Raw genomic sequence first — 24,926 nt, forward strand, 5'->3', positions numbered from 1 at the left:
TTATAAACACACACACAGTTCCCTGGGAAACGAATGACACCAACACAGGCTTGTGTTCAATCTGCTGAAACTTGGGAAAAAACAGCTGCACGGTGCCGAGCTGGGTGCAGGGCTCGCACTTGGGCCCGGATGCAGTGTTTTGGGGTTCGCGGCAAAGTCTGTGCTCTATGGACTCGAGAAAATTAGGCAGGCAATGACTCGGGGTATAAAAATGTTCAAAACGAACTTTTATTTGGGGGTCGTTACAGAGGATGGAGTAGTCATAGGAATACAATTCTGCACAAAGTACGGAGGGTAAATGTCCAGGGACGGCCTGGGGGCAGTGGAAGCATCACTTCCGACCCTACAAAGTTTGCTGCCACGCAGCCTGGCTGACAACAGACGGTGAGAAGGTCTTCGCTTCTATGTGAGTTTTGCCGAACCCAACGGTCTGGAAGGGGTGGTGGGAAGAGTGATAGCTGGTGTGCGGACATCAGTGGCTTTTAAAACATAAGGCACAGTCGGCCTTCCCGAGGGGACCAGGAGCCTTCGCGTTGCCGGCGTTTGGGAGAAGAGGGCGCCGTCACCATGGGGGCTCGGAGAGCAGGGCCGCATCCACCCCCAGGAGCCCCCCGAGTGGGAACAGCGGGAGTGAGCTCAGGAGCCCGCAGGCTGCACAGCCTCCTCTGTCTATTCCTCCCCGTGGAGTTCAATAAGTGGGTTATCAGTGGCGGCTGGGACTGCAGTGACTACATAGATACACAGGAAGAAGTTAGCTACACTGAGCGTGGAGCCATCTAGTACGGATGGCCTGAGAGGGAGGGTTCACGGTTTTCCATTTTGGGGGGCTCAGGGTGTCCTACAGATGCTACAGATGTGGGGAGAGTGGGCAGCGCCTTGGATGCCACGGGGTTATTTGGTCGAAGTGCTGGCGCTGAATTCCTTTGGTAGCCCTTATTTTATTATTCTTTTGGTTTGTTTTTTAAAGAAAAAAAATGAAGTCAATTTTTGGGTCGGCATCTGAGGTAATAAGTTAAGGATAAGCACCAAAGTGGCCCCCCAGCTGCGTGTCCCCTGGAGAAGCGTGTCCGGCGGGGTGGCCCCGACATCACAGGTTCTTCATGCACACCTGGCAGCGGCTGATGTGCGTGCGAATGAGGCCGGCCTTGAGTGTGTCAGCCGAGGGTGAGCCCTGGAAGCTCTGCTCGGGGATGGTGGTGAGCCAGAAGCTGTACTTGTTGGCATAGTAGTGGCAGGTGCCTCGGGCGCCGTTGCACTCGATGAACGGCGTGGCTCGGAAGTCCTCCAGGCAGCTGCCGGGTGACACCAGCGACTGGCCGCCCCCTTCGTCGCCCGCGGCCGTGTGCTGTGCAGGGTAGGGGGACGGGGCGGAAGAGATGCCGACACGTTAACTTTTTCTTTTAAAGGAAAAATAAAACAGCAAGGTCCTGCTGTAGAGCACAGGGGGCTCTGCAATATCCTGGATAAACCATCAGGGGAAGAATATGAAAGAGAATGTATGTGTGTGTATAACCGAGTCACTGTGCCGTACGGTGGAAATTAACACAACACTGTAAGTCAACTACGCTTCAATAAAGTCAATTAAAAAAAATAAAATCAACATGTGGGTCAGAACCAGAGGGTCTGTTAAAATTAAGCACCAGGGAATTCCCTGGCCGTCCAGTGGTTAGGACTCCGAGCTCTCACTGCCGAAGGCCCAGGTTCGATTCCTGGTCAGGGAACTAAGATCCCTCAAGCCGTGCGGCGCAGCCAAAAAAAAACAAAACAAAAGAAAAAACAAAAAAATTAAGCACCAAAGTGCTTCCTGCTCTCCTCCTTTGCCAACGTTTATGAAGGGGGAGTACAGGTGCTTTGAATTTTATTATTTTTTTAAGAAAAGCGCTACTTGCTGATTTTTCTACAGTGAACACATAATACTAGCGTAATTAGTTTTCTTTCAATCAGAGGGTTGTTAAATTAGCAATTGGTTGCTTGAGATGATTCTGCCTGGGAGACCTGGCCAAGGGTTGGAGGGGATTTTCTTTGCCACTTTCAAGTTCTACTTTCTCTCGGTTTCATAAACATGTTTAGCTTTGACGAAGGGGCATGGCGGGGCCCCGGATCTCAAAGCTTCTCTCTAAAACGTGTCATCTGGCTCGGTCCAGCCAGCCCAGTGGTAAGTGCGGTGTCAGAACCCGCACATTTAGAACAGGAACACCTCAGCCACGGTGGGCAGGGCACAGGTTAACCTGTCCTGTGAGATATCTGGGCAGAAGCCCAGTTTAACCTTTTCTTCAAATGAAGCAGCAAAGAACAAAAACCTCTGAACAGTTTTCTGCTCACAGAATGCGGAAGCTTCCCAGGCAGAGCTGCTGTGTGTTGTCGACAGACAAGCAGGCGTGTCTTCATGGGGCAGCTCAAGCCCCGCTTTGGCCTGAAGGAGCCGAGGCCCTGCTGGTCCCCCCACGCATATGCACACACACACACACGCGTGCAGACACACATGCACACACACACCCCTTTTCCAATGTGCTCGCCTCAGCGGACAAGCCTCTGGCTTTGGGACTCAAGCAGCTGATGTCTCTTAAGAGAATCACTCATTGGACACTCGGCCTGTGAGGACCTCATTTGAATCGAAAGGAAAAAGTAAACCGATGGCCGGCTGGAGACTTACAGTCGCCACCAGACCAGCTTCGAGAGGGATCACTGAGGCGAGGGGGGCGCTGACGTCTTTGCTGCTGTGGCAGCGATGGAGCAAAGCGCGTCTTGTGTGCAGACAAGACAGGGACCGTCCTCCAGACAGGCAGGGGGACACTAAGCCGTGTGCTGGCTCTCCGGCGTCTGTGCCAGCAGGTGTTCTTGGAAGGGAAGGTGTGGGCAGCCTCAGTGCTGCCGTGGCTGTACAGCGGGGTGAGCGGACCATGGTCCTCTGTCACCCGCCTTGGGGGTGTCAAGGGCCAGGCTGGAAGGAGGCACTTACTGAGGATCATGTGGGCTTATCCCTTATCCCGTGACACAGCTCAAGATGTAATTGCTGATAAAAGAAGGGCTGTCTGACCTTTCTGGATACAGTGTAATCACTCCCTTCACAAGGAAGAGGCTTGTTTTTCATTTTTGAATTTCTCGATGGGAGCAGAGCTCTGTCCATCCACCAAAGCCCCCTGACATGATTAGCTCCTGAAAAGCAGACCGTTGCCTGTCCCAGCACAGAACTTAGTATCCTGTTGCTTTAAGTTATTGCAGCAGCAATACCTTAAAAATGTTAAAAAGCAACACTTGTTTGTCTTCTCCTTCCTTTTCCAGAATCCAGTTTTTTTTCTGTTGTTTTGATAAGATTAGCAAACTTGGTATAATATATACATATATATGTATATATATATAAAATGTTATTAATATAATTTATGAAATATTTAACACGTTGGGCATCCGGTCAATATAGTGGAATTACGACAGTCATAATAAATATAAATTCAATACAAGACCCACCCTCCCCACTGGACTTTCCTTTCTCCCTCTGATGGTAAACAGGAAAATTGTAACAGATGCTATCATGACAGCCAAATTTATCCTAATTAAGGCTGTACAAAGGCCTGGTGGCAAATTCATGGGTCCCTTCTGGGTGGAGGCAGCTCCAGGCCTAACACGGCTCAATGAGCAAAACGCAGGCTGTGTTCCAGCTCTCACTCCTCCCCCGGGCCAGGTGCCCTTGTGCAGTGCACAACCTGAACAACTGCCCTGATTAGTCTTACAAAGGCCAGGCTGTGGCTGGGGAGAGGAACTCCGTGTGCACCTGGGCCCGCGGGCTGAGAGACAGCAGGCAAGCACCACGTACCATGAGGAAGGAATATCCGATCCACAGGCTCCGCCATCCAGGCGGGCAGTGGGGGATGGAGACGTCCTGGCTGTGGACGGCAATGGCAACGGCCGGGGCCTCGCACACGGAGCAGCGGCTGATGTAGGGCCTGATGTCCTCCTCGGCCACAGGCATCATGGGCAGCGGGGCGGTGGTGGAGAGCCAGTAGGACTTGTCGTTGCGGCTGGCGTAGTAGCAGATGTCGCCAGGGTTGCAGTACAGGAAGGGCATCGTGCTGAACCGGGCCAGGCAGGAGCCCGCCAGCCCTGCGGTGCAGGGAGGGACCGTCACGGCCGAGCATGCCGGGAAGATGCCCCTCCAGGCCCCCCGCGGGGGTCAGCCGTGTGCGGGGTGGGGTGGAGGGCGGGCTCGGGCTTTCCAATCCCTCAGGGGCTCACTCCACCGGCACTGTGCCCTTCCGAGGTTCCCGCACACCTCGGGACCAGGCTGGGTCAGAGGGAGGGGCGACTTGGCGAACAGCACCCCGGTGAGGCCCGTGTCGGGGGGGTCTTAAAGCACCAGCCCCCAGCACCCACCGATGGCATCCCAGACGGGGGCCTGGCTCATGGCACCCAGGTGCCTCCCAGATGGACTCTGATTACCGTGCCCCCCAAATAACTCCACCAACTTCATCTTAGGGCCAGAGTGAGTTATTTCCCCTTTCACACTGACTGCTTTCCAGCTGAGCCGGGCGTCTGCTCTGCCCTGAGGCCTGCCGGGCCCTGTGTTGGCCTTGCCCTGTCTCTGCTGTTTTAGGCCTTTACTCTTGTTTGCTATGTCTCACTTAAAAAAAAAAAAAAAACTTATCTAGACGGGAAGGGGCACAAATCATCGGGTTCAGCCCAACCGATCTCCCACCACACCCGTGGCCACCCTCCCTCCAAGCCCCCAATTTTAGTATGTGTTGGCCGTGTTTTCTATGGGCTGTTAGGTCTTTTAAATTCCTTTTGGCAACCAGGCTTCCTTGGAAAGATACCAGCACACACGCCCCCATATCCACGCTGCGGGGTTCTGAGTGCCTCGCAGCCCCTCACGGCCCCGGCCTGACTGCTTATACACCGTGGAGAAGCAAGAATGACGGGGAACCGCCGGCGGCCTCCAGAGGGCGGGGCAGCGAGACGCTGGGCCGCGTGAGCCCGCGGAGGCCGCTGAGGGCTACGAGGCAGAGTCTGCTTCCCGACCCCAGGTTGGGGGCATCTCGGTGCCTCCCGAGGACTCAGCGACCTCACTGTGGCCAGCGGGGCTGGCCGAGCTTGGCGGGCGGTACCTACCCAGATCCTGGTTGTGGGCCTTCTCCTGGCCCTCGAAGTACAGCAGGCTGTACCCGCTCCAGAGCTTGTTCATGCCCACGGGGCACATGGGGTCCTGCTCCGTCTGGCTGTGCTTCACCAGGAGGTGTCCGATGCTGACGCTGCGGCCGGGCATGCCGGGCAGGCCGGGGCTCCCGGGGCGGCCTGGCTCCCCTGGGACCCGAGACAAAGAGGCTGCCTTGCAGCTGCTGTGCGGACCGCGGCCCACGTGCTCGCTGCACGCGTGGCGACATTCACAGCCCTGCTCTGCCTTTCCCCAAGGGCCGGGGTCTCGGTGGCTCTGCCCTTTGGGACCAGGAGCCTCCTGGGGAGGCCCGCACCCCATCCCCGTGCCCTAACATGGGACCACAATGATGGGAGTGAACAAGGGGCAGGGACTCAGCCTCCCCCGCGAGCCGTCCCCCCAGGGCGCCCCGTTCTGAGCAGGAATGAGCATCAGGAAGTCCTGCCCCGTTCTGAGCAGGAATGAGGTCACGGAAGCACCGTGTCCAGCCCCGCCCACCTCCTCTACCCCAGGCGGCAGGCCCCCTGTTGATGCTTCGGGGAGCGGCCATTCCCAAGGCTGGAAGCCCACCTCCCCAGATGTCCACCTGGGGGCCCGATTCTGGCCCTGACGCTGCAGAACGGCTGATCTGCCCCCAACAGGACACCCCTTCAGACCTCTGGAATCAGCCGTCCTGGGTGACCCTGCCTTTCTGAGGACGTGCCGTCCACCCTGCACTGTCTTGGCCCCTGGCCTGGATGCGCCGCCCCCGCCCCGCCATGCGTGTCTCGGGTTGCATCCCCCGCATTTTACACTCCTGGCCGTGGGTCGCCGTGTGCTTCCTGGATCTGGGCGCTGACCGTGCAGCCCGCCTTTACTGTCAGCACGGTGCTCACACCTCGGGCTCAAACCGAGCGCAGGTGGATTACACCAACTCGCAAGACTTTTTTTTTTTGCATGAATTGCTATTATTTCTGGCCTATCCCACCCTGCACACGTGCAAATAATTTTAAGAAGTCGATGACATAAGACTTCACAGCGGCTCCTGTAATGTAATCGGTGACTTTCAGTTCATAGTTTCCGGCCTTCAAGAACTTTAGGAATCTTGTCTCTCGAAATATGTCCGCTGCTTCCTTCTCTGAGGCACCTGCAGATGTCTCAGAGGAAGGAAGGAGGCCGGCCTGTCCTGGGGACTCTGTGCCAGGTGTTCTGCCAGGTGCAGGGGACACCGGGTGGGCGCAGGTATATGGGCCTTGCCCAGGACCCAGGCTGCAGCGGGGGCCCCAGGCTCTGGGCTAGGGGGTGCAGCCCCTCATCTCTGCTCATCTCGGGGCTCATCTGACCCCTCCCCGTACACCACAGTCCATTCAGCAGACTCACAGCGGGACCTGGAGGAAGCTCCCTGCCCTCTGCCCCCTCTGTCACCACCACTCACCTTCGTAGCCAACGGGCCCCTGCAGCCCCACGGGCCCCTGGTCTCCTCGGAACCCGGGAACAGCTGACACGCCGCCTCTTCCCTGGGGCCCTGCCTTCCCTGGAGTCCCGCGGAAACCTGCACAGCCACCGAGACACGCGTCAGTGCCCCGGGAAGAATGCGACGCTCCGTCACGGGTGCTCAGCCAGTGCCTTCCAGCAGGAGAACAGAAGTGAAAGCAAAGCAACAGGAAGCGAGGGGTGGCCCCGCAGCAGTGCTCCTACCTGGTTCTCCCGGGCGGCCCTGGGGTCCCATCTCCCCCTGAGGCCCCGGAGGGCCTCTCCTTCCCTGCGGACCCACTGGCCCCCGCTGGATGGCAACCCTCTGGGGGATTCCTGCAATCCCCGGGGCGCCCACAGCACCCGGGGCACCTGGAAAGGGAAAAGAAAGACCAGATGATGCGCGAGGACCACTTTGCTCTCTTGCTCTGGTCTCTATTCCATTTTTGACCCACTGAACCAATTCCGGAGCTTCCTTTGAGCCACCGCGCTCTCTAGAGGTGGGGTGGGTGATAGCCCACCTGCAAGGCGCTCAGAGCCCTTCCAACAACCCGTCACCACCACGTCCCTGTGACAGAATGACCTCAGGGGCGCCCCCTCTGAGACTCACTTACCCGGGAGTCCTCGATCTCCTTTGGGTCCTTTGGGGCCTCGGTCTCCCACACTCCCGGCGGCGCCTGTGTTGCCCATGAATCCTTGCTCCCCTCTGGGCCCTTCCGGACAAGCAGGACGTTGAGGACACGTGAGGCTGGGCGGGGGCTCTGGCCATCTCTGGCCAGTGCCGCCAGCCTCCCCGAGAGGAGCCCCCCACGGGCACCGACCCTTACCTTTTTCTCCCAGGAGCCCGAACACGCCAGGCCGGCCCTGGGGCCCGGAGTCCCCGACCCATCCTTTGGTCCCCGGGTTTCCGGGGGCTCCTGGACTCCCCTCATCTCCTTTGATTCCAGGAAGAGCCACGGGCCCAGGTGGCCCCTGGGGACCTCGATAACCTGTTGGCATCAGTCCCAAGAAAGGTAAGTGTACACAGCAGGAAGGCACAGTCACGGCCGGGAGGCCGGATGCAAGTCACCCATTCAGGGGACCGGCTTTGGCAAGTGTGTAACGCTGGGCAGCTTTGCTTTGTACTGTGGTAAAATACACGTAACATAAACGTTACCATTTTAACCGTTTTTAAGTGTACAGTTCCGTGGCCTGAGGTGCATTCACGCTGCTGTGCAGCCGCCACCACCATCCTTCTCTGAACTTGTTCATCTTCCCAGCGGAAGCCCTGTCCCCGCTGAACACCAACTGCCCCTCCCCCGGCTCCTGGCCCCCACTATCCGCCTCCGTCTCTGAACGTGGCCACTTGGGGAGCTCCTATCAGACGGTGTGTCTGTCTGTCTGGCTTACTTCACTCAGCGTCATGCCCTCAAGGGGCCAACGAAAGCGTTCTGTCCCTCAAGCAATCAGGTCGTGGCCAGCTCCTGTCCCCAGAGATTCCAGTGTAGCCCAGTGTGAGCCCTGCTTACCTTCCAGGCCAAAAATCCCAGGCGCGCCTACGTCACCTGGTAACCCAGAGATGTTGGAAGGCGGGGTGATGCCTGGAAACCCCTGAAGTCCTGGGCTCCCAACCGGGCCTCGTTCCCCTTAGGAGGGAAATAGAAGTTGGTTAGTACCAGCACCCGGCGTTTCACCTTGTTTCCTCCCTGTGCCCTCACCTGTCCAGGAGCAGGGCCAACAAGAAGCAGTGATGGAAGGCGCCCAGCGCAGGCTCTCAGGGCGGGTCTGGGGAGAGAGGGGCCGCACTGCCTGTCCCCACTCCCACCAGCCCCCTCTTGCTGCCTGGAGGGTCCCGTGGACCTGCCTCTGCTGGGATATTGTCCTCACCGGCATGCTACCGGCTCAAGGGACAGCTGATGGGGCTACCTGGCCCTACCCTGAGGGGAGGGCGTCACTGACAGGGCAGCCCTTTTGGCCCAGAGAGCACCCGTCGTGGGAAGGCTCAGGGTGCCCGGCGCTGGTATTTCAGGCCTCCCCGTGCCGTCGTTCAGGATCCTGGATCCCGACGATGTCCAGCGTCCCGGGCAGAGTCCGTCCTCACTGCCCACAGATTCTGTACTTGCCATCCTGCTTCCCCAACTGAGATTTACTGGTGACCCCCAGTCAATACCCGCAGCGCTCTTGGACACGCGGGAGGGAGAGAGTGAGTCCCAGCTCAGAGTGTCAGCAAGGATCCTCCTACTGTCTATTTCGTGCCACGTTTTCTGCACTTCTGTGCTTTTTGTGGGTGATTTCACTGTTTAGAGTGGCCCCCAAGTGTCACGCTGAAGTGCTGTCCAGTTTCAGGAAGGCTGGGATGTGCTTCACAGAGAAGACTGTGTTACACGCGCTTGCCTCAGGCCTCAGCTACAGTGCTGGTGGTCCTGTGCGGGTCGCCTGAGGCTGGGTCCTCGGCCCTGGGTGGGCTGTGCAGGTGGCCTGAGGCTGGGTCCTCACCCCTGGCTGGGCTGTGCAGGTGGCCTGAGCCTGGATCCTCACCCCTGGGTGGGCTGTGCTGGGTCCTCAGCCCTGGGTGGGCTGTGCTGGGTCCTCGGCCCTGGGTGGGCTGTGCAGGTGGCCTGAGCCTGGATCCTCAGCCCTGGGTGGGCTGTGCTGCTGGCCTGAGCCTGGGTCCTCAGCCCTGGCTGGGCTGTGCTGGGTCCTCAGCCCTGGGTGGGCTGTGCGGGTGGCCTGAGCCTGGGTCCTCGGCCCTGGCTGGGCTGTGCTGGTGGCCTAAGCCTGGGTCCTCAGCCCTGGGTGGGCTGTGTGAACCGCACGCCGCCCCCCAGGACTCACAAAGGCCCCAGCTGGCCGGCCTTCCTCCTCCTCCTGCCTTCAGATCAGTGCTGTGGGGCTGGGATATCAGGGAATTCTGGACTTTGCACTTAATGAAAGGGGAGAGGAAGGCGACAGACCCTGGAGAATCAGATGATGCGGTCCGTGGGCCTTGAGATACCCGCCCCCCATAGGAGATCAGGGTCTCCGGCCTCCTCAGGGCCTGGCTTCTCCTTTGGGTGTCGATGGGTCTAGCTTCGGGGGTAATTCTGACCAGAGCACGGGCGCTCAGGCCCTGGTCTCGGAAGCCCAGGGGTGACGGGCCCGTCTGGTCCAGCACCCCTGCCGGCTGCCCAGACGGCGCCCGTGGACAGCATGCTGGGCTGAGCTGGGGGTGGGTGCGGGCCCCGGCCGTCAGGAGACAGGTGCTGGGCCGAAAGCACCTGCTGGGGCGCTTCCCTCTCAGTTTTGGTCGAGCCTGGTTTGCTGGTGGATGGGCAGGGGGTGGGGCTGGGGCTCGTGCTTAGCGGCTGAGACCACCTGGCTGCTCCCACCACGGCCCAGGCCTGGCGCGCAGGCACAGCTCAGGGGCTGTGGTGCGTTCATCCACTCATCTATCCAACACTCCCGTGCGCGTGTCACAGCCAGGGCCCTGTGCCGGGTGGGGGCACCGAGGGGATGGAGTGTGATCTTATCTGTCCTACAAGGGAGTGTGGTCAATAGCTAACCCCAGCGGAGTACGATTATGACGGAGTATAAACGATGGAACGCTAGTGGGAGGTTTGCCACAAGAAATTCTCCCTAGAGGAGCCGGCACCTGCCCTGCCCCCGGCCTCTCATCTCTCAGACTCACGGACACTGTGGTTCTGGGGGTGCAGATGGTGATACTGGGGTGTTGGCCTCACCTGGGACTCCACGCTCCCCTTTCCGTCCCGGGGGTCCTGCGGGGCCTGGAAGGGTGTTGGCCTCTCCTGGGTCACCCCTGGCCCCGGCAGGACCTGGTAAGCCGGCGTCCCCGTGGATGTCCGCACCTGTGGCCGGGTTGACAAGCAGATGTCAGTGTCTTTGACCGGGCAGAGTCCATTTTCATGAGTGGAGGGATAGTAACGCTCTCAGTCAGACCCAGAAACAGAGAACCCAATGGCAGCTGTGGAGACGTCAGCTTCCGAGGTGGCCTTGGTGCCCCAGACCCTGCCGCTTGCAAGGAATCCTGGGGATCGTAACTGAACCCCTTTGCTTTATAGGGGAGGCCACCGAGGACCCCCGGAAAAATCCCAGATTCCAGGACGCAGATGGTCCTGCAGCTGAGACCTGCCGAGGGCCCCGGGCTCCTGGTGCTAAGCCTGAGTTAGGTTGAAAAGGGAAATGCTATTGAAAACCTTCCCTGCTCCCACATCAGGGGCTCAAAGTAGTCGGTGTCAGTGACATAACTTGACCATCTAAACTCGAATTGAAATGTTAATTGAAGCATGAGTGTGTGAATTTACATATGATTCCACACATCCAAATTTACCTGTAGACAGATGAACGTTTGATTACGTAAAACATCTATAAAGAGAATATTCTAAAAGCAGTGGTAGAACTACGGGTATTTTTTTTTCTTTTGCTTAAGTGTATTTTTTTAAGCTTTTCTCTACTCAGCATGAACTTTTATAATCTGAAAACAATTGTCCTCAAAAAACATATATTAATCATATGCCCTGCAAATATTATTAGTCCAGTTAATACATTTTAAAAATTAAATGCAAAGACAGGGAGGGCATTAAGATTTAAGATGAAAGGAACTAAATTTAAAATAAAGAAATTTCAGGGAAGCCACTGAGAGTTTTGCACATGTGATGGCATCTTCCCAGAGGGGGACAAGGGTAAAAAGGAAGCTTTCTGCACAAAGGGGATCTCATCCCCCTTGAGGAATAGATGGACACGCAGATGGCATTGAGATCCCAGCAGGGGCTAATCACGCAGACCTCATTCTGTCACTGGCTTTTGGCAAGGACGGGCTTTGTATCTCCTTCAGGAAAAAAGGGTCACGATAACTTCCAAGAGCAGCTTCTCACAATTTCTTAAAGGTCTCACTTTCTTCTCCTTACGGAACACCCCGCCCCGCCAAACCCCCCATACGCCACTGCTGTGAAGGGAACTGTCTTTTCTAAACCCATCTGTCAAAGCCCTAACCCGCCGTGTGATGGGGTCTGGAGGGGGCCCTTTGGGAGGCGTTTGGGGTGAAAGGGCCCCTGATAGGATTGGCGTCCTTATAAGAAGAGGTAACAGAGAGCTCGCTCTCCTTCTCCACCGCGTGCGGACACAGCGAGAAGCCGGGAAGAGGGTCCTCACCCGGACTCTGCCACACGGCACCCACCCCAAGCTTCCCGCCTCCAGACCTGGGAGGAGTAACTAACTCCCTGTTGGTTGGGCCCCCGGTCTGCAGCGTTTTGGGGGAGGAGCCAGACGGGACTGAGTCCCCGTGGCCTCAGGGACGGAGCCCGCCCTGCTCCCTGAGCTCCCCGACCCCCGTCCAAGTCCCTGACGGCCCACCCGGTCCTTTGCCCCACTGCCATCTGGTACCTGGGGATCCTGGGAAGCCTTTGGTGCCTGGCAAGCCGTGTAATCCGCCGATGCCGCGGAGGCCGGGCAGACCTGTGGAGGACGCTCGTGGTTATTCCATGGCGGAGCAGAGGGAGACCCTTAACATAACCAGATGCTTTTTTCTGCTGTGATACGGTCGCCCATCCAGTGTGTTCGAAAGCTGGGCAAACCGGAAGTACAGCAAATACTGTGACATGTACATCAGTCACTTCTGTGTCACCCAGGAGAACCATTAACCTAAAAATTGGTTTCATGGAAACTTTTTACAGACTCGTTACAGCCAGAAGGGGACTGGGCAGTGCCGTGTATTTCTTTTCCTGATCCGTGAGTCACCGTACGTATAAAAACGGTGCTTGGAACCAACAGCCTGGTATCATTTCCATCCCTTCTGGATTTCCGAGGACCAGCCTAAAGTGGGACTTGGGAAGCAGGCGACGGTTCTTCCTGTGATGCGGGCAGTGAATGTGGAGTCGGGGTGCGCCCCCCTGAACTCTGGACAGGAGAGTGTCCAAGGGCCTGTCCCCTGACCCAGGCCTGTCAAGGCCGGGCCGAGTAACTCCCCAAGCCCCCCAAGGGCTGCACCAGACCTCGCTCAGTGGGGACCCTTGCATCTGTCCCTCTGTCCCGCCTCTGCACCGCCCAGGTGCTGACTGAGAGTCACCCTGAGGTCTCCCGGCAGGTTTCTGTTCATCGTTCTGGGGAGTAAACGCCTCTTTGCAGGTTGCCATTGCTTCGTGTCTGCAGAGAGGGGAGGGGTCTTACCTGGTAGGCCTGGGCTCCCCGGCCAGCCGTAGTCTCCTTTGGTGCCGGGCACTCCCGCCCGTCCCGGCTCTCCCTGAGGCCCCTGCAGCCCTGTCAGTCCTGGAAAGCCTGGGGGACAGACACATCCTTCAGGGGGACACAGGAACCCCGAGGCCTCGTGGCCTCCAGCTCGGGTCCTGCCTCGGGGAGGAACTTTGCGGGAAAGAACCAGCTTCCCTTCCACGTGGCCTTGGACCCCGCATTCAAGTTCAGCAGGGTTAGCGCAGCCTGGCCAAACAGAACAGCTTGTGTATTCGTAATCTCATTCCATCGTGCACATAGAAGCCTGGGGAGAACCAGAGACCCCTTGAGGATCAGCCTGTCTGTGTTCACAGATCCCAGGCAACAGCGAGCAAAACGGCAGCAAGAAAAAAGCACAGAACGAATTCACTCGTGTAACGCGGGATCCCCCGTGAATTCTGCAGTTGAAATGCACGAAAGGCAGCCGTCACAGGAACTGTCTAAACATGTAGAGAGACAGACGGTGGCCGCACAGACACGGCCGTCGGCCCCGTGCCTCCGCCACAGCTGGGCTGGGCTGGACCTAGGGAGGGACAGGTGGGAGGGAGCTGCCTCGCTGCAACCGCGGGGGAAAGCAGACGGGCAGAACTGGCCGCCCTCGTTTTGGGCCTTTGGAGATTTCGGGGCTCGGCGGCACTCGGCCTCACTGGCCACCGCACCGTCCAGCCGGGCCCAGGGAGGGCAGGCTGGGGGAAGGTGGGTGTGGCCTGGGATTTTACCTGTTTGCCCTTTAAGTCCAGGAGGGCCCTGGACTCCTGCCAGGCCGGTGATCCCAGGGAAGCCGACATCACCCTCTGATCCTTTCTCTCCGAAGAATCCCTTTAGACCTGTAACCACAGCCGTCGTGTCACTGGGGCTTAAGGCTCGTCGGGTTCAAGGGGGCACCAGGTAAAGGATGCTGCCTTCGCACTGGTGCTTCCAATTGGGGGTGGGGGTGGAAATCTAGACGGCGCCTTCCTCAACTAAATTTCTACCTAATTCCCTGCTCTGAGCCTGTGGTCCGCAGCCTCCAGGCTGGCACCCAGCGGTCTGCGTCCTGGCATTCGCACCCTTGTGAGCTCCACCCACACCGAGTAGGGCTGAACCGCGTGAACACCAGGACACCGTGGACGTGCCACGGTGCCACCTTGAGCCCAGCTCCTACAGATCATCCCTGCTTTCACTCTGTCCCCGCCCTGGAGGAAGCCAGCTGCCACGGCGTGGGGACACTCAAGCTCGCGGGGAGGAATTGAGGCCGCCCGCCGAGAGCCGCCTTGGGCGTGGATGGTCCGGCCCAGTCTAGCCTTCAGATGAGGCAGCCCGCCCGACCTCATGACCGGAATCTCACGAGAACCACCCTGTTTCCGAATTCCTGGCCTCAGAAACTGTCAGGTAACAGCAGCGGTGGGTGCTCTAAGCCGCCACATTCTGGGCGTCTTGTTAAGCGGCAACAGACCCCTCACCTGAGCCCTTATCTGAGTGGTTTCTAACGGGTGCTGTGCCGGGGAATCCGGGGGGTTAGTCAAGACATGAGATGTCTGAGCCCCTCAGGTCTGGGTCAGGCCCGGAATCTGCCTTTTAGACGAGCCCCTCAGGTGCTTCCCTGCTCATTGGGTGGACTTAGAGTAGCGCGGCCTTCCCGTCAGTGACACTGTTCTGTGCCACAGGTTTTGGTGTTTCTGGGACACTGGAAGATTCTGGAAACTTCAGACCACCCCGATTCTACACAGTCACTTCCGCCAGTGTCTCCTGAAATCTCCGAGGCTCTTCTCAGAACAACTACTGTCGACGTGCTTGTGGTCTTGAAGAAAACCACCTAAGACGTTCTGCTTGTTTTCTGTGGATTATTTTAGTGTTTTAAAATCTGCTCCAAACCCCTATTTACCTATTTCTTCCATAAACGGTCTCCACCACCTCCACCTGGACCCAGAGTCCAGTGCAGCCTTTCTCTCATCCTCCGAGGAGGGACCAGGCCAGAGCCCCCGGTCCCCGGGGCCCTCCCACTGGCAGGCCACCTGCCCGGGGCCCCTGGGCCCCTCCCGCCCACGCTGCAGGGGCAAGCGCTGTGTCCGAGCCCACTTCTTACACTGCACTTGTCTTCGGGCGAACGGAACACCCCCGAGGATGCTGACAACTGACACCGTCCCTCTGTGCCTGGGATACAGTCCCCTGGGGACGGACACAGTGGGAGACTCCACTTCCTGGGCTTCAGTTTAACTAAAAGCTAAACGTTCAAGGGGGAGCAACCATATTTCCTGGGCTGGGGCAGCTTCTCTTCACACACATTTTCAACTGAACAAACGAGGCCATTGTTAGTGACATATGTGGCAAAGATGGTCTCACATTTCTGCTTTTATAAACCAAACTGCCAAAGTAATTGTTTAGGATGGGAGATCCAGCCAGCCTAAGGTACCCTTGTGTCTGGGAATAAAGCCGTCGGGAGACCAAACTGTAGATCTACAGGGAGCCCAGAGGAGTTCATAGGTGAGGTTACCTGTTCCTAAGTGACGGCCCTCCACTCCCAAGCTAGACTGAACGCCCCTTTCCATTCTGGCGCGTTCTCTCAGTAAAGCTCAGCGCCCTCCCTGTTGGCCGAACACACGGACAGACTCTTTCCCCCAACCTGAGCCATCCCTAGGCAGACCTGTGGGGTCTCCCAAGCTAAAATCCCAGGAAGGAGGCATCTATTCCAAGTCCCATGGGATATGACACAAGCAGGAATTTTGACCTTGAACTTCAGTGATGCTCAGAGAAGGGGGCGTGAGCTGCCATGCCACGTGACACCCCCTGACGTACACAGGGCTGGGGGGCCGCCCCTTGTCTTACACAGTAGAGAGGTCTGACTTCCACTCCCCTTTCACAGTTTGCAAGGGCTCTGGTCACTTGCTTCGCGCCCCAGGATGTGTCCCAACAGAACAGGCACGTGTGGTACATTTTAGAGGCTGCAGCTCCTCCCACCCACTGAATGTTGATTCTCTCCATCTTCCCTCTCAGGGAGAGAAAGGTTTCCTGACGTCGTCTTCAGGCTCAATTTAATTACAAATTCCAGTCTTCCTTACACGTCGGGCTTAAGGGCCTCAAACCATCCCTACATCGTGATCGTGGGCTCACTAAGTAATGCTACGGTCGGCAAGCATGGGTGACGACAGACCAGGGGGCAAGGCTGCGGAAGATGAAGGGTGGAGAATCACTCGGGTACCTGGTGCTCCAGCGGTGCCTCCTTCCCCCTTCAGGCCTGGACTTCCTGGAAGGTCTATAGTGTTTCCAATATCACCTGTTAGGTGCAAAAAAGATGGCTGAAGTCAGGTCTTCCTGTGGTTAGTTTAGCAACTTCTATGACACTACCTTCCTAATAAGAATAATTTGCTTCAAAGTAACTAAGAGCACCCACAGGCCTGATGTCCCCACACTGCCTGGGATGCCCTGGATCGGGGATGCCCTGTCTTCACCGTCCCAGCAACACTCACCAAAGTCACCGATGGGGCCGATCTCGCCGTGAAGGCCTACTCTCCCCGGAGCTCCCTTGTCGCCCTGGAGCAAAGCCAAACATGAAACCATCTTACCTGGCCGTTCGTGAAGTTTGTAATTTTTTTAAAAAAACTTTTTGTTTTATATTGGAGTATAGCCAATGAACAATGCTGTGACAGGGGTTTCCCTGGTGGCGCAGTAGTTAAGAATGCAGGGGACACGGGTTCGATCCCTGGTCTCGGAAGATCCTGCATGCCACGGAGCAACTAAGCCTGTGCGACGCAACTACTGAGCCTGCGCTCTAGAGCCCGTGAGCCACAACTACTGAGCCCGCGTGCTACAACCACTGAGCCCACGTGCCACAACTACTGAGCCCGTGCGCCTAGAGCCCGTGCTCCTCAACAAGAGAAGTCACCGCAATGAAAAGCCCACGCACCGCAATGAAGAGTAGCCCCTGCTCACTGCAACTAGAGAAAGCCCGCGCGCAGCAACGAAGACCCAATGCAGCCAAAAATAAACAAACAAATAAATAAATTTATTAAAAAACCCTGATGCTGTGACAGATTCAGGTGCACAGTGAAGTGACTCAGCCATACGTGTACATGTATCCTTTCTCCCCCAAACTCCCCTCCCATCCAGGCTGCCACATAACGTTGAGCAGAGTTCCCTGTGCTATACAGTAGGTCCTTGCTGGTTATCCATTTTAAATATAGCAGTGTGGACATGTCAACCCCAAACTCCCTGACTATTCCTCCCCCCAACCCCTCCCCCCAGGAACCATAAGTCCGTTCTCTAAGTCTGTGAGTCTGCTTCTGTTTTGTAAGTAAGTTCATCATTTCTTTTTAGATTCCGCATATAATGGATATCATACGATATTTCTCTTTCTCTGTCTGACTTGGTGAAGTTTGCAATTTTGAAGGGTCAGCGTATCCAGCTGTTCTGCTAAAACCAACTCTCAAGGTTTGCGATGTCATCATTTTGTAAAAAAATCCTGCAGTTTTACAGTGCGGAAGCTGGTTCGCACACCTGTTCTTATTAAACTGTAAAGCAGTAATGACGGCAGTTTCATTGAAATAAATAACATCAATGACACGGACCGTGGTCGTGACAGTGGTAGTAATAATCATGGCTGACTATGCCCTACCCTCTGCCAGGCTTACCCGGGCAAACATGTTGGGTACCATCTCAAGAGCCCATTCAAGCCTCATGGCAGCCTGTGAGGTGGGTACTGTTATTGCCCATTAGAGAGACGAGGACGTTGAGGCACAGAGAGGTTCAGTGACTTGCCCAGGGTCGTTCAGCCCGTAAGTGGCAGAACTGAGTCTTGTCCCCCAGGGACCGTGGACCGCAGTGCTCGGCCAGCAGGCCACGGGGAGAGGAACTCACAGAAGATGCCCACTTACCCTACTGCCTGTGAAGCCCGGAAACCCTGAGATTCCGGGGGAGCCGGGCACGCCGGGGAATCCTGGTGACCCGGGCACGCCGGGGAATCCGGTATCTCCTTTGACTCCTTTGACGTAGCCTGGTTTCCCCGGCAGCCCAGGGACTCCCGACAGCCCGGGGATCCCTGGCATTCCGGGAAGGCCTGCAGGGAGACTGAGTGTGAAGTTCTGGGGGGACCCTGCTCCACCCCCCCGGGCCCCCGAGAACCACCCGCCAGCCCCTGGTGCGGACCTCAGGGTGTCAGGAGGGCTGCAGCACAGGAAGCTGGCCTGGGCGCTGGGGCGTCTCTGCTACTCTCGCACACTGCGAGGGGCTGGGGTAGGCAGGGGACCCCAGGCCACCGGCTCTGAGGTCAGGCGGGGCCTCACCTTTCAAGCCCAGGTATCCTTTCAGTCCCATGGGGCCTTCATCTCCTTTCTCTCCTTTGATGTCTTTCATTCCTGGCAGGATGATGGGAGGTGGTCCGGGGGGGCCGGGGTCCCCTCGGCTGCCTAGAAGGAAACAGAATGCAGTCATTCCCTTGACCTGTGGGTGGTACAGCTCCCCCAAGGCTGCGAGCTGGGAGCCCAGGTGATGGGAACACCCGTCTTCCTCTACCCTTCTCTCCTCGAGGGAGGGGGGCACAGAATGCCTTGGCCGGAGGGACCACTACTGACTTCAGAACATGTTCATCACCCCAAAGAACCCTGTGCCCATCAGCGGTCACCCCCTCTGTCTCCCCTTCCCCAGCAATAGAAACCACTAACCCACTTTCTGTCTCTGCAGACAGGTCTGTTCTGGACATTTCATACACACGGAAGCAGATAGTATGCGGCACAATGTTTTCAAGTTTCATCCATGTTGTAGCACGTGTCAGAGCCTAATTCTTTTTCATTGCTGCCTAGTACTCCTTTATGTGGCTATGCCCCATCCTGTTTATCCGTGATGGATATCTGGGTTGTTTCTATTCGGGGCTGTAATGAACCATGCTGCTACGAAATCTGTGTATGAGTTTCCCTGTGGATGTCAGTTTTCAGTTCTCCTGGGCGCACACCCAGGAGTGGATTTTCCGGGTCATTCTGTGCTTTTCTTTCTAAGAAACCGCCGACATTTGCCACCCTGGCTGCATCACTTGATGTTCCCTCCAGCAGGGTCTGAGGGTTCCCATGTCTTTACATCCCCATCGACGTTCGTTATTACTAATTCAGTTGTTTTAGAGACCATGGCGATACTTTGAGAATAAGGGTGTCTGAACAAATGTCATGAAAAAATGTGGGTCGTTGGGAACACCCTTCCTGAATCTCCCACCTGGGGTCTTGAGTTGCCCACCCAGGCCAGGGCTTGGCAGGCTCGCTTCTGGGGGTCACCGTCTCTTTGCACGGGGTGTAGCCGTCTACCTGGACTACCGTGTCCCTCTGTTGCCAAAGGTGCTCTGTCCTTCAGACTTCACCTTCCGCTTCTCCCCTGGCCTCACTTCCTCGTGTGCACCATGGAAAACTCATGGTGGGATAGGTTTCTTAGGATGTTTTTGGTTCTTAATGCTGCGTCATTTCCGTTCTCAAGTTCCCTTCGGTTAGCGTCACTCCCTCCTTATACACGGCCAGCGTATTGAAGCAAGGAGGAAGCCCTCCAGTTCCTGAGTTAGCTTCTCTTTTAATAGTGTCTAGTGTTTGGGTTGCCGGAACATTGTTCTAGGCAGTGTCAGGCCGCCGTGAAAGTGAGTCTCAACCTGGCCGAGGGGTGACGTACCTTTCACACCGGGCTCGCCAGCCAGGCCCTTCAGCCCGGGGACTCCAAAAAATCCAGTCTCTCCTTTGTTTCCCGGAAGCCCGGATCTCCCCTTGAGCCCGAGCAGGCCTTGGAAGCCGTCCATCCCGGGAGAACCCTTAACTCCTTCAGAGGGAATGAGAAAAGCGCGGGGTTAGGCGGGGCTAATTGCCACGGTGACAGCCCCACTGGCGACGTGTGTGAGGAGGTGCTAAGATTCTTAACGTCGGTAGGATTTTCGGGACAGCACTTGCTAAGGGACTGGTCTGCTGCCTGAGGGGCAGAGTCAGCCCGTCTGCCACCGGGGACGAGACGTGAGGCCAATGCAGGCGGACAGACAGGAGGAAACTGGAAGTCACGGGGTCCGTGGTCTTTCCACCAGTTGGAAAGGGGCCCTGGGACTTGGTGTGAAGTTCACACTGCGCCCAGCGTGGAAACCTGGCAAAGGGCCCTGGAGAAGGCAGCACGGTGTCTCCAGCTGCAGTCAAGGCCCAGAGAGCCCCACCTGCGGGGGGACTAGGCTCCCCCGCGAGCAGGGAACCCTACGCTGGGGACCAAGCATTTCCCTTTGTTTCAGTTTCCGTTCACCACCTGGCCTCCGGATCTGAATCCCGACTCCTGTGGGCCTGTCCACAGACCAGCCCCCTGGCAGAGAGCAAGTCCCGCTCTTCAGACAGTCCCTCTCTCGTGGGAAGTTAATAAACTGGCATTTGGGGGCACAGCGGTCACAGCCAGCCTGGGCAGCATCGCCTGGGCAACATCACCAGGTCCCCAGGGCCCGACGCAGCCTGGGGCTGCGAGGCTGCGCCCTCCCGCAGAGCTGTCCCCCCCGCGCCCCACAGTCTAGGTCCCTGGTCGTGTTCTGCAGTCACCTTTGGGGCCCGGGGCACCAGGCATCCCGGCCACTCCTTTGAATCCAGGGCTTCCGGGATGACCTCTCTCACCCTGCCAGCCAGGGTCACCTCTATCCCCGGAGACGCCCTTCATGCCCACGGGGCCAGGGACGCCTGTGTCACCTGGCTCCCCTCTGTCTCCAGGCAGACCTGTCAGGAAGGGGAAGGAAGATAAAACAAGATGAACACACCGCACAGAGAAAACACCTCTACGGTACTTCTGAGAATCGATAACAATAACTTCTGGCAAGAAAAACGTCTTGGAAGGACAGTGGGAAAGTGTAACCACAGAGGGGCGTCCGAAGGTGTGGCTTGAGCGTGCAGCACGCCGCAGGCTGGCCTTTCTAAAGAGTCCTTCTCCGGCAGCCGGCGGCCAGCCCGCGGGACACGAGTCACATGAGACTTTCTCCGCTCGGGCGCAAAGCCACGGAGCTGGAACGGCTGGAGTTACTCGTGGCTGGCGGCCCTCCTGACACCGCTGGGGTTAGGTTCTAGGGGAGGTCCTGCGACACCTGCCGTCCTCGTCTCGTTAGGGTGTCAGCAGCTGCCGGCCTGCCCTTCCCCAGCCTCCCCGACAGAGCTCAGCCCCTCTGTTAAAACCCCGCAACGGCTCCCTCACCCTTAGCTGGCATTCAACGCTTTCTGAACGCCGGCCCCATGTCCCTGTCTAGGCTCCCACCCCCTCCTCAGATGATGCGCTCTCCCCCGGCCGGTCTCCTGGGGCTGTCCCTCCTAGGAAGGGCCCGTCCTCCACGCCCGGCCCCTCCCGTCCCCTCCTCCCAAGGCTGTTCTAGCCCACCAGCTCCCCTGCGGTCTCAAACGCGGGGCCTCGCGGTCTGGTCACCCTGCTGCTTGCCCCGGCCAAACGCAAGCTTTCCCGTGGGTAATTCCATCCCTTCCTAAACCGTGGGCTCCATCAGGGAGGGCTCTGGCATGGATTCTGTACACACCATGCTGTGCTCCACGCCTGAGAACAGGCAAGGCCTTGCGAACACTGGTACAGATGGCCCAAGCCCGCTGCCCAGGGTTCCCGTTATGGTGAAACCAGTGGGCGGCACAGTGTCACTCCCCCTGAGTGGAGCCCCCAGGTTCTGGACGCGGTCGAGGCCACTCCTGGGGGATGCATCTGGCTTATGTCTGACCTGTGTGGGGCACGGCAGTGCCTTGTGTGGACCGGCTACGGTCCTGGACAGAGCCGTCACCTGATTATGGCAAACGACAGACTAGGGTCACCCTGGACGTTGCCTCATGGACGTCTGGGCCCCTCCCAGCCACTCTGTGATGCTCTTGGTCCCCCTGCAAGGGCTCCACTGAGCAAACGTCTACAGTTTCGTGTCTGTGCTTTCCTGCTCCCGCCCACCTCGCCCCATGGTTTTCCTGAAGGAGGGTTTTTCCTTTCTTCTCCAAATTTTTCACATTCAGGAAACAAATCACGTTGCCTCTTCAAAGCAGAGCAGATTTTGAACTTTTGCAGTGGGAAGTCTGTTTTCCTAATGAAATCTTACCTAGAACCCTAATATACACAACAGGTGCAAAGGAAGGGCAGACTTCTCAGGCTGTTTGATGAAATACATGTCCTGAACCTGTCTGGGGCTGAACTGTGTCCCTGCAGAATGCAAACGTTGACATCCTAACCCCAGTACCTTGGAACGTGACTGTATCTAAACCTGGGCCTTTAAAGAGGTGATTGAAGTTAGTTAAATGAGGTCATGAGAGTGGGTCCCACCCCACTGTGACAGTTGTCCTTATCAAAAGAGAGATTAGGATGCAGACACGCACAGAGGGGTGACCCTGTGAGGACACAGGGAGAAGACGGCCGTCTACACGCCAAGGAGAGAGGCCTCAGGAGAAACCAGCCCTATGGACACCCTGATCTTGGACTTCCAGCCTCCAGACCGTGAGAGAATAAATTCCTGTCTTCTAAGCCATGCCATGTGTGGTACTTTCCGAACCCCTGCAGCTCTTGAGAGGGGGGTTCCTTGGAGCACAGCTGAGAATTCCCCAAGGGGTCAGTGCTGGTTCCATTGTCAGTGAGGCCCTGACTCCTTGATGGGAGGGTGGATCCTTACCTCCAAAACCTGGGGTGCCCGGCGGCCCCAAGGGCCCTTCCCGGCCGGGAGCTCCAGGGTAGCCATGCTGTCCTGGTGGCCCGGGCAGTCCCGGCTGGCCCGAAGGTCCTGGGAAGCCCTGCTGACCCTTCGGGCCCGGCATTCCTGGCATCCCCTGGCTTCCTGCAGGAATGGAGACAAGAGCCGTGAGGTCAACCCCATGCAGTTCATTGCAAACAACAGCTGTCTCCTCAGACCTGTTCTATAAAAACAGGTTTTCCAGGTGGTAGGAAGTCTGTATAAATGACAAGATCGAAGTAACTCATGCTCTCACCCCGAGACAGTTACTAACATCTTGTTATATGTCCTGCTGGCCTCTTTTCTGTTCCCGTAACTATACCTAGAAGCAGATATTTGCACAACTGACACCTTGTTTTAAGTGCAGTTTTAATCTAGGGTTTTTCACTTGACATTATATTTTGAGCATTTCGCCACATGTTAAAATACTCTTGGGGCTTCCCTGGTGGTGCAGTGGTTAAGGATCCGCCTGCCAATGCAGGGGACATGGGTTTGAGCCCTGGTCCGGGAAGATCCCACATGCCGTGGAGCAACTCAGGCCGTGCACCACAACTACTGAGCCTGCGAGCCACAACTCCTGAAGCCCACATGCCTAGAGCCCATGCTCCGCAACAAGAGAAGCCACCGCAATGAGAAGCCCGCGCACCGCAACGAAAAGTAGCCCCCGCTCGCCGCAACTAGAGAAAGCCCGCACGCAGCAATGAAGACCCAATGCAGCCAAAAATAAAAATAAATGAATAAATAAAATTTATATAAAAAAATAAAATGCCCTTTACAAGCACGTTAAATGGCTATGTAAGTAACATCCAGGTCTGCCCACTGCTCCTGACAGGGGCGGCCGAATAGACATGGATACAGTTTCCCAAAACCGATGCTTTGGAAGTCAGAGCTTTTGCAGACACAATGTTCTCCCAAAGGGCAGGTCATCAAGGTGGCGCTGAACATGGGAAAGCCGCACAGGCTCGGAAGCTCCTCTGCTGCCGTTTGGTGTCGTTATGCTCAGACTCTTTGAAGTCTGTGGGAAACAGCTACACTTCAAACATCTACCACAAGCAGCCTTCTGTAAAAGAGCTCGGGCAGTTTCTACAGTCGGATCGCAGAAGAGACTGGCGGGCACGTGCTCCTGAGGGTGGGGCGTCCAGCTGCCCGTCGAGAACCGGGCTCATCCCTCAGTGTCTCACGTGAAGGACGCCTACTGGTTTGACGGCTGGTGTTGGGGAGTGTCACCTCTTGCACCACACAGGGAGCCCCTGTCTGCCTGGGCTTGGGCGCTGGGCTGATGACAGCACAGTCAATACATAACAGCTGATGCTTCTCTGACGGGGACCCCAAATGGCCTGGTGGTCACCCCACCCATTCCAGCAACACAATCGCATTAAAGCCAGGCATTCTGGGTTCTCAGGGCCCGTTCTGCATGAACTGGGTACGCAAAGCCTTGGATGCCTTGTTCGCTCACCAGACAAGAGGCATCTTCCCGCTTTGCTAAACATGCTTCGATGATGTTGTGAACGTTACATTTTTTTAAACCCATCAGTTTTACACCCACAGATTGAGCTGCGTTCCAGTTCATCTCTGTCTCCCTCCCAACCCCTCACCGGGCATGGCCAGCTCCTGTCTTCTTCGCAGAACCGCACACATTCTGCCGAAAGCAGCAGGGAGGACCCTAAGCTGAGCCCCACCCAACTTGGGAAGAGAGCACGTCGGCTAATCTGTACTCGCAGAAGAGCTACGATGGCCTGTACACAGCATGACGACCCTGTTCTGAAACCTTCTAAAGAAACGTTGGAACTAAGGGGGAGAAGCATCAGGACTCACAGCGTCCTGCATGCAGCCCTGGGCTTCTCACCCAACCCCAGCAGAGATTTCTGACCCTGCCCCCCTGCCTCTGTGACTTACCCCGGAATCCAGGAGGGCCTCTCTCTCCGGGGAGGCCCTTCAGCCCAGAGCGTCCAGGCAGTCCGGTGTCTCCCCGGGGCCCGGGCTGGGCCCCCAAGACTTCTCCAGGGAGGCCCCTGTCTCCCGGAGGCCCGACTGGCCCCGGCAGGCCGGAGGGACCCGGGAGTCCATCCAGGCCAGGGCGGCCTACTGCACCTTTGACTCCTCGAGGCCCCACGAAGCCTGAAAGGAAACACAGGGCGCCCCTATAACGAGAGGTCTGCATCCTGACATCTAAGCGAGGCACCAGAAAGAGAACAAGTGGCCAGGATCCTGCAGGAGGATGTTTGGCTTGTGTGGACTTAGTGAAACCGTCTACGGTTTTGTTTAGATGATACGATTCCCCAGTGCCTGGGCCTCCGCACACCAAGTAACACAGCCATGTGCCCGCACACCGTCTGAGCCGTGACCACAAAGGGACACCTGTGTTTGGGGCCACTGAGTCGTGGGCTGGGGCACACGGACACCCACGCAGGTACTCCCAACTTCTGCTCACAATTCATTACCAGAAACATGTTCATTTCCCTCCATGTACAG

The 24,926-nt window shown here is 57.1% G+C and overlaps 1 protein-coding gene across 3 annotated transcripts in view; it reads right to left on the minus strand.

Annotated features, from left to right (window-relative positions):
• Positions 1-206: 206 nt before the first annotated feature.
• Positions 207-24,926, minus strand: part of COL4A2 (collagen type IV alpha 2 chain) — a 178,048-nt gene continuing 153,328 nt past the window's right edge. For all 3 annotated transcript variants that reach the window (XM_033435057.2, XM_033435058.2, XM_049701019.1), the window contains exons 29-48: positions 24,351-24,572; positions 22,398-22,559; positions 20,308-20,478; positions 19,418-19,561; positions 18,058-18,180; positions 17,650-17,831; positions 16,246-16,309; positions 15,978-16,052; positions 13,519-13,626; positions 12,740-12,847; positions 11,957-12,028; positions 10,297-10,422; positions 8,107-8,223; positions 7,426-7,587; positions 7,213-7,311; positions 6,824-6,970; positions 6,561-6,677; positions 5,104-5,295; positions 3,812-4,098; positions 207-1,345 (exon numbers count right to left, since the gene is read on the minus strand). In XM_033435057.2, the coding sequence (XP_033290948.1) occupies positions 1,088-1,345; positions 3,812-4,098; positions 5,104-5,295; positions 6,561-6,677; positions 6,824-6,970; positions 7,213-7,311; positions 7,426-7,587; positions 8,107-8,223; positions 10,297-10,422; positions 11,957-12,028; positions 12,740-12,847; positions 13,519-13,626; positions 15,978-16,052; positions 16,246-16,309; positions 17,650-17,831; positions 18,058-18,180; positions 19,418-19,561; positions 20,308-20,478; positions 22,398-22,559; positions 24,351-24,572 (2,936 nt within the window). In that variant the 3' untranslated portion in view covers positions 207-1,087. The remainder of the gene's footprint in view (positions 1,346-3,811; positions 4,099-5,103; positions 5,296-6,560; positions 6,678-6,823; positions 6,971-7,212; positions 7,312-7,425; positions 7,588-8,106; positions 8,224-10,296; positions 10,423-11,956; positions 12,029-12,739; positions 12,848-13,518; positions 13,627-15,977; positions 16,053-16,245; positions 16,310-17,649; positions 17,832-18,057; positions 18,181-19,417; positions 19,562-20,307; positions 20,479-22,397; positions 22,560-24,350; positions 24,573-24,926) is intronic.

This window comes from Orcinus orca, chromosome 18, assembly GCF_937001465.1.
Source record: "Orcinus orca chromosome 18, mOrcOrc1.1, whole genome shotgun sequence".
Taxonomy (NCBI): domain Eukaryota; kingdom Metazoa; phylum Chordata; class Mammalia; order Artiodactyla; family Delphinidae; genus Orcinus; species Orcinus orca.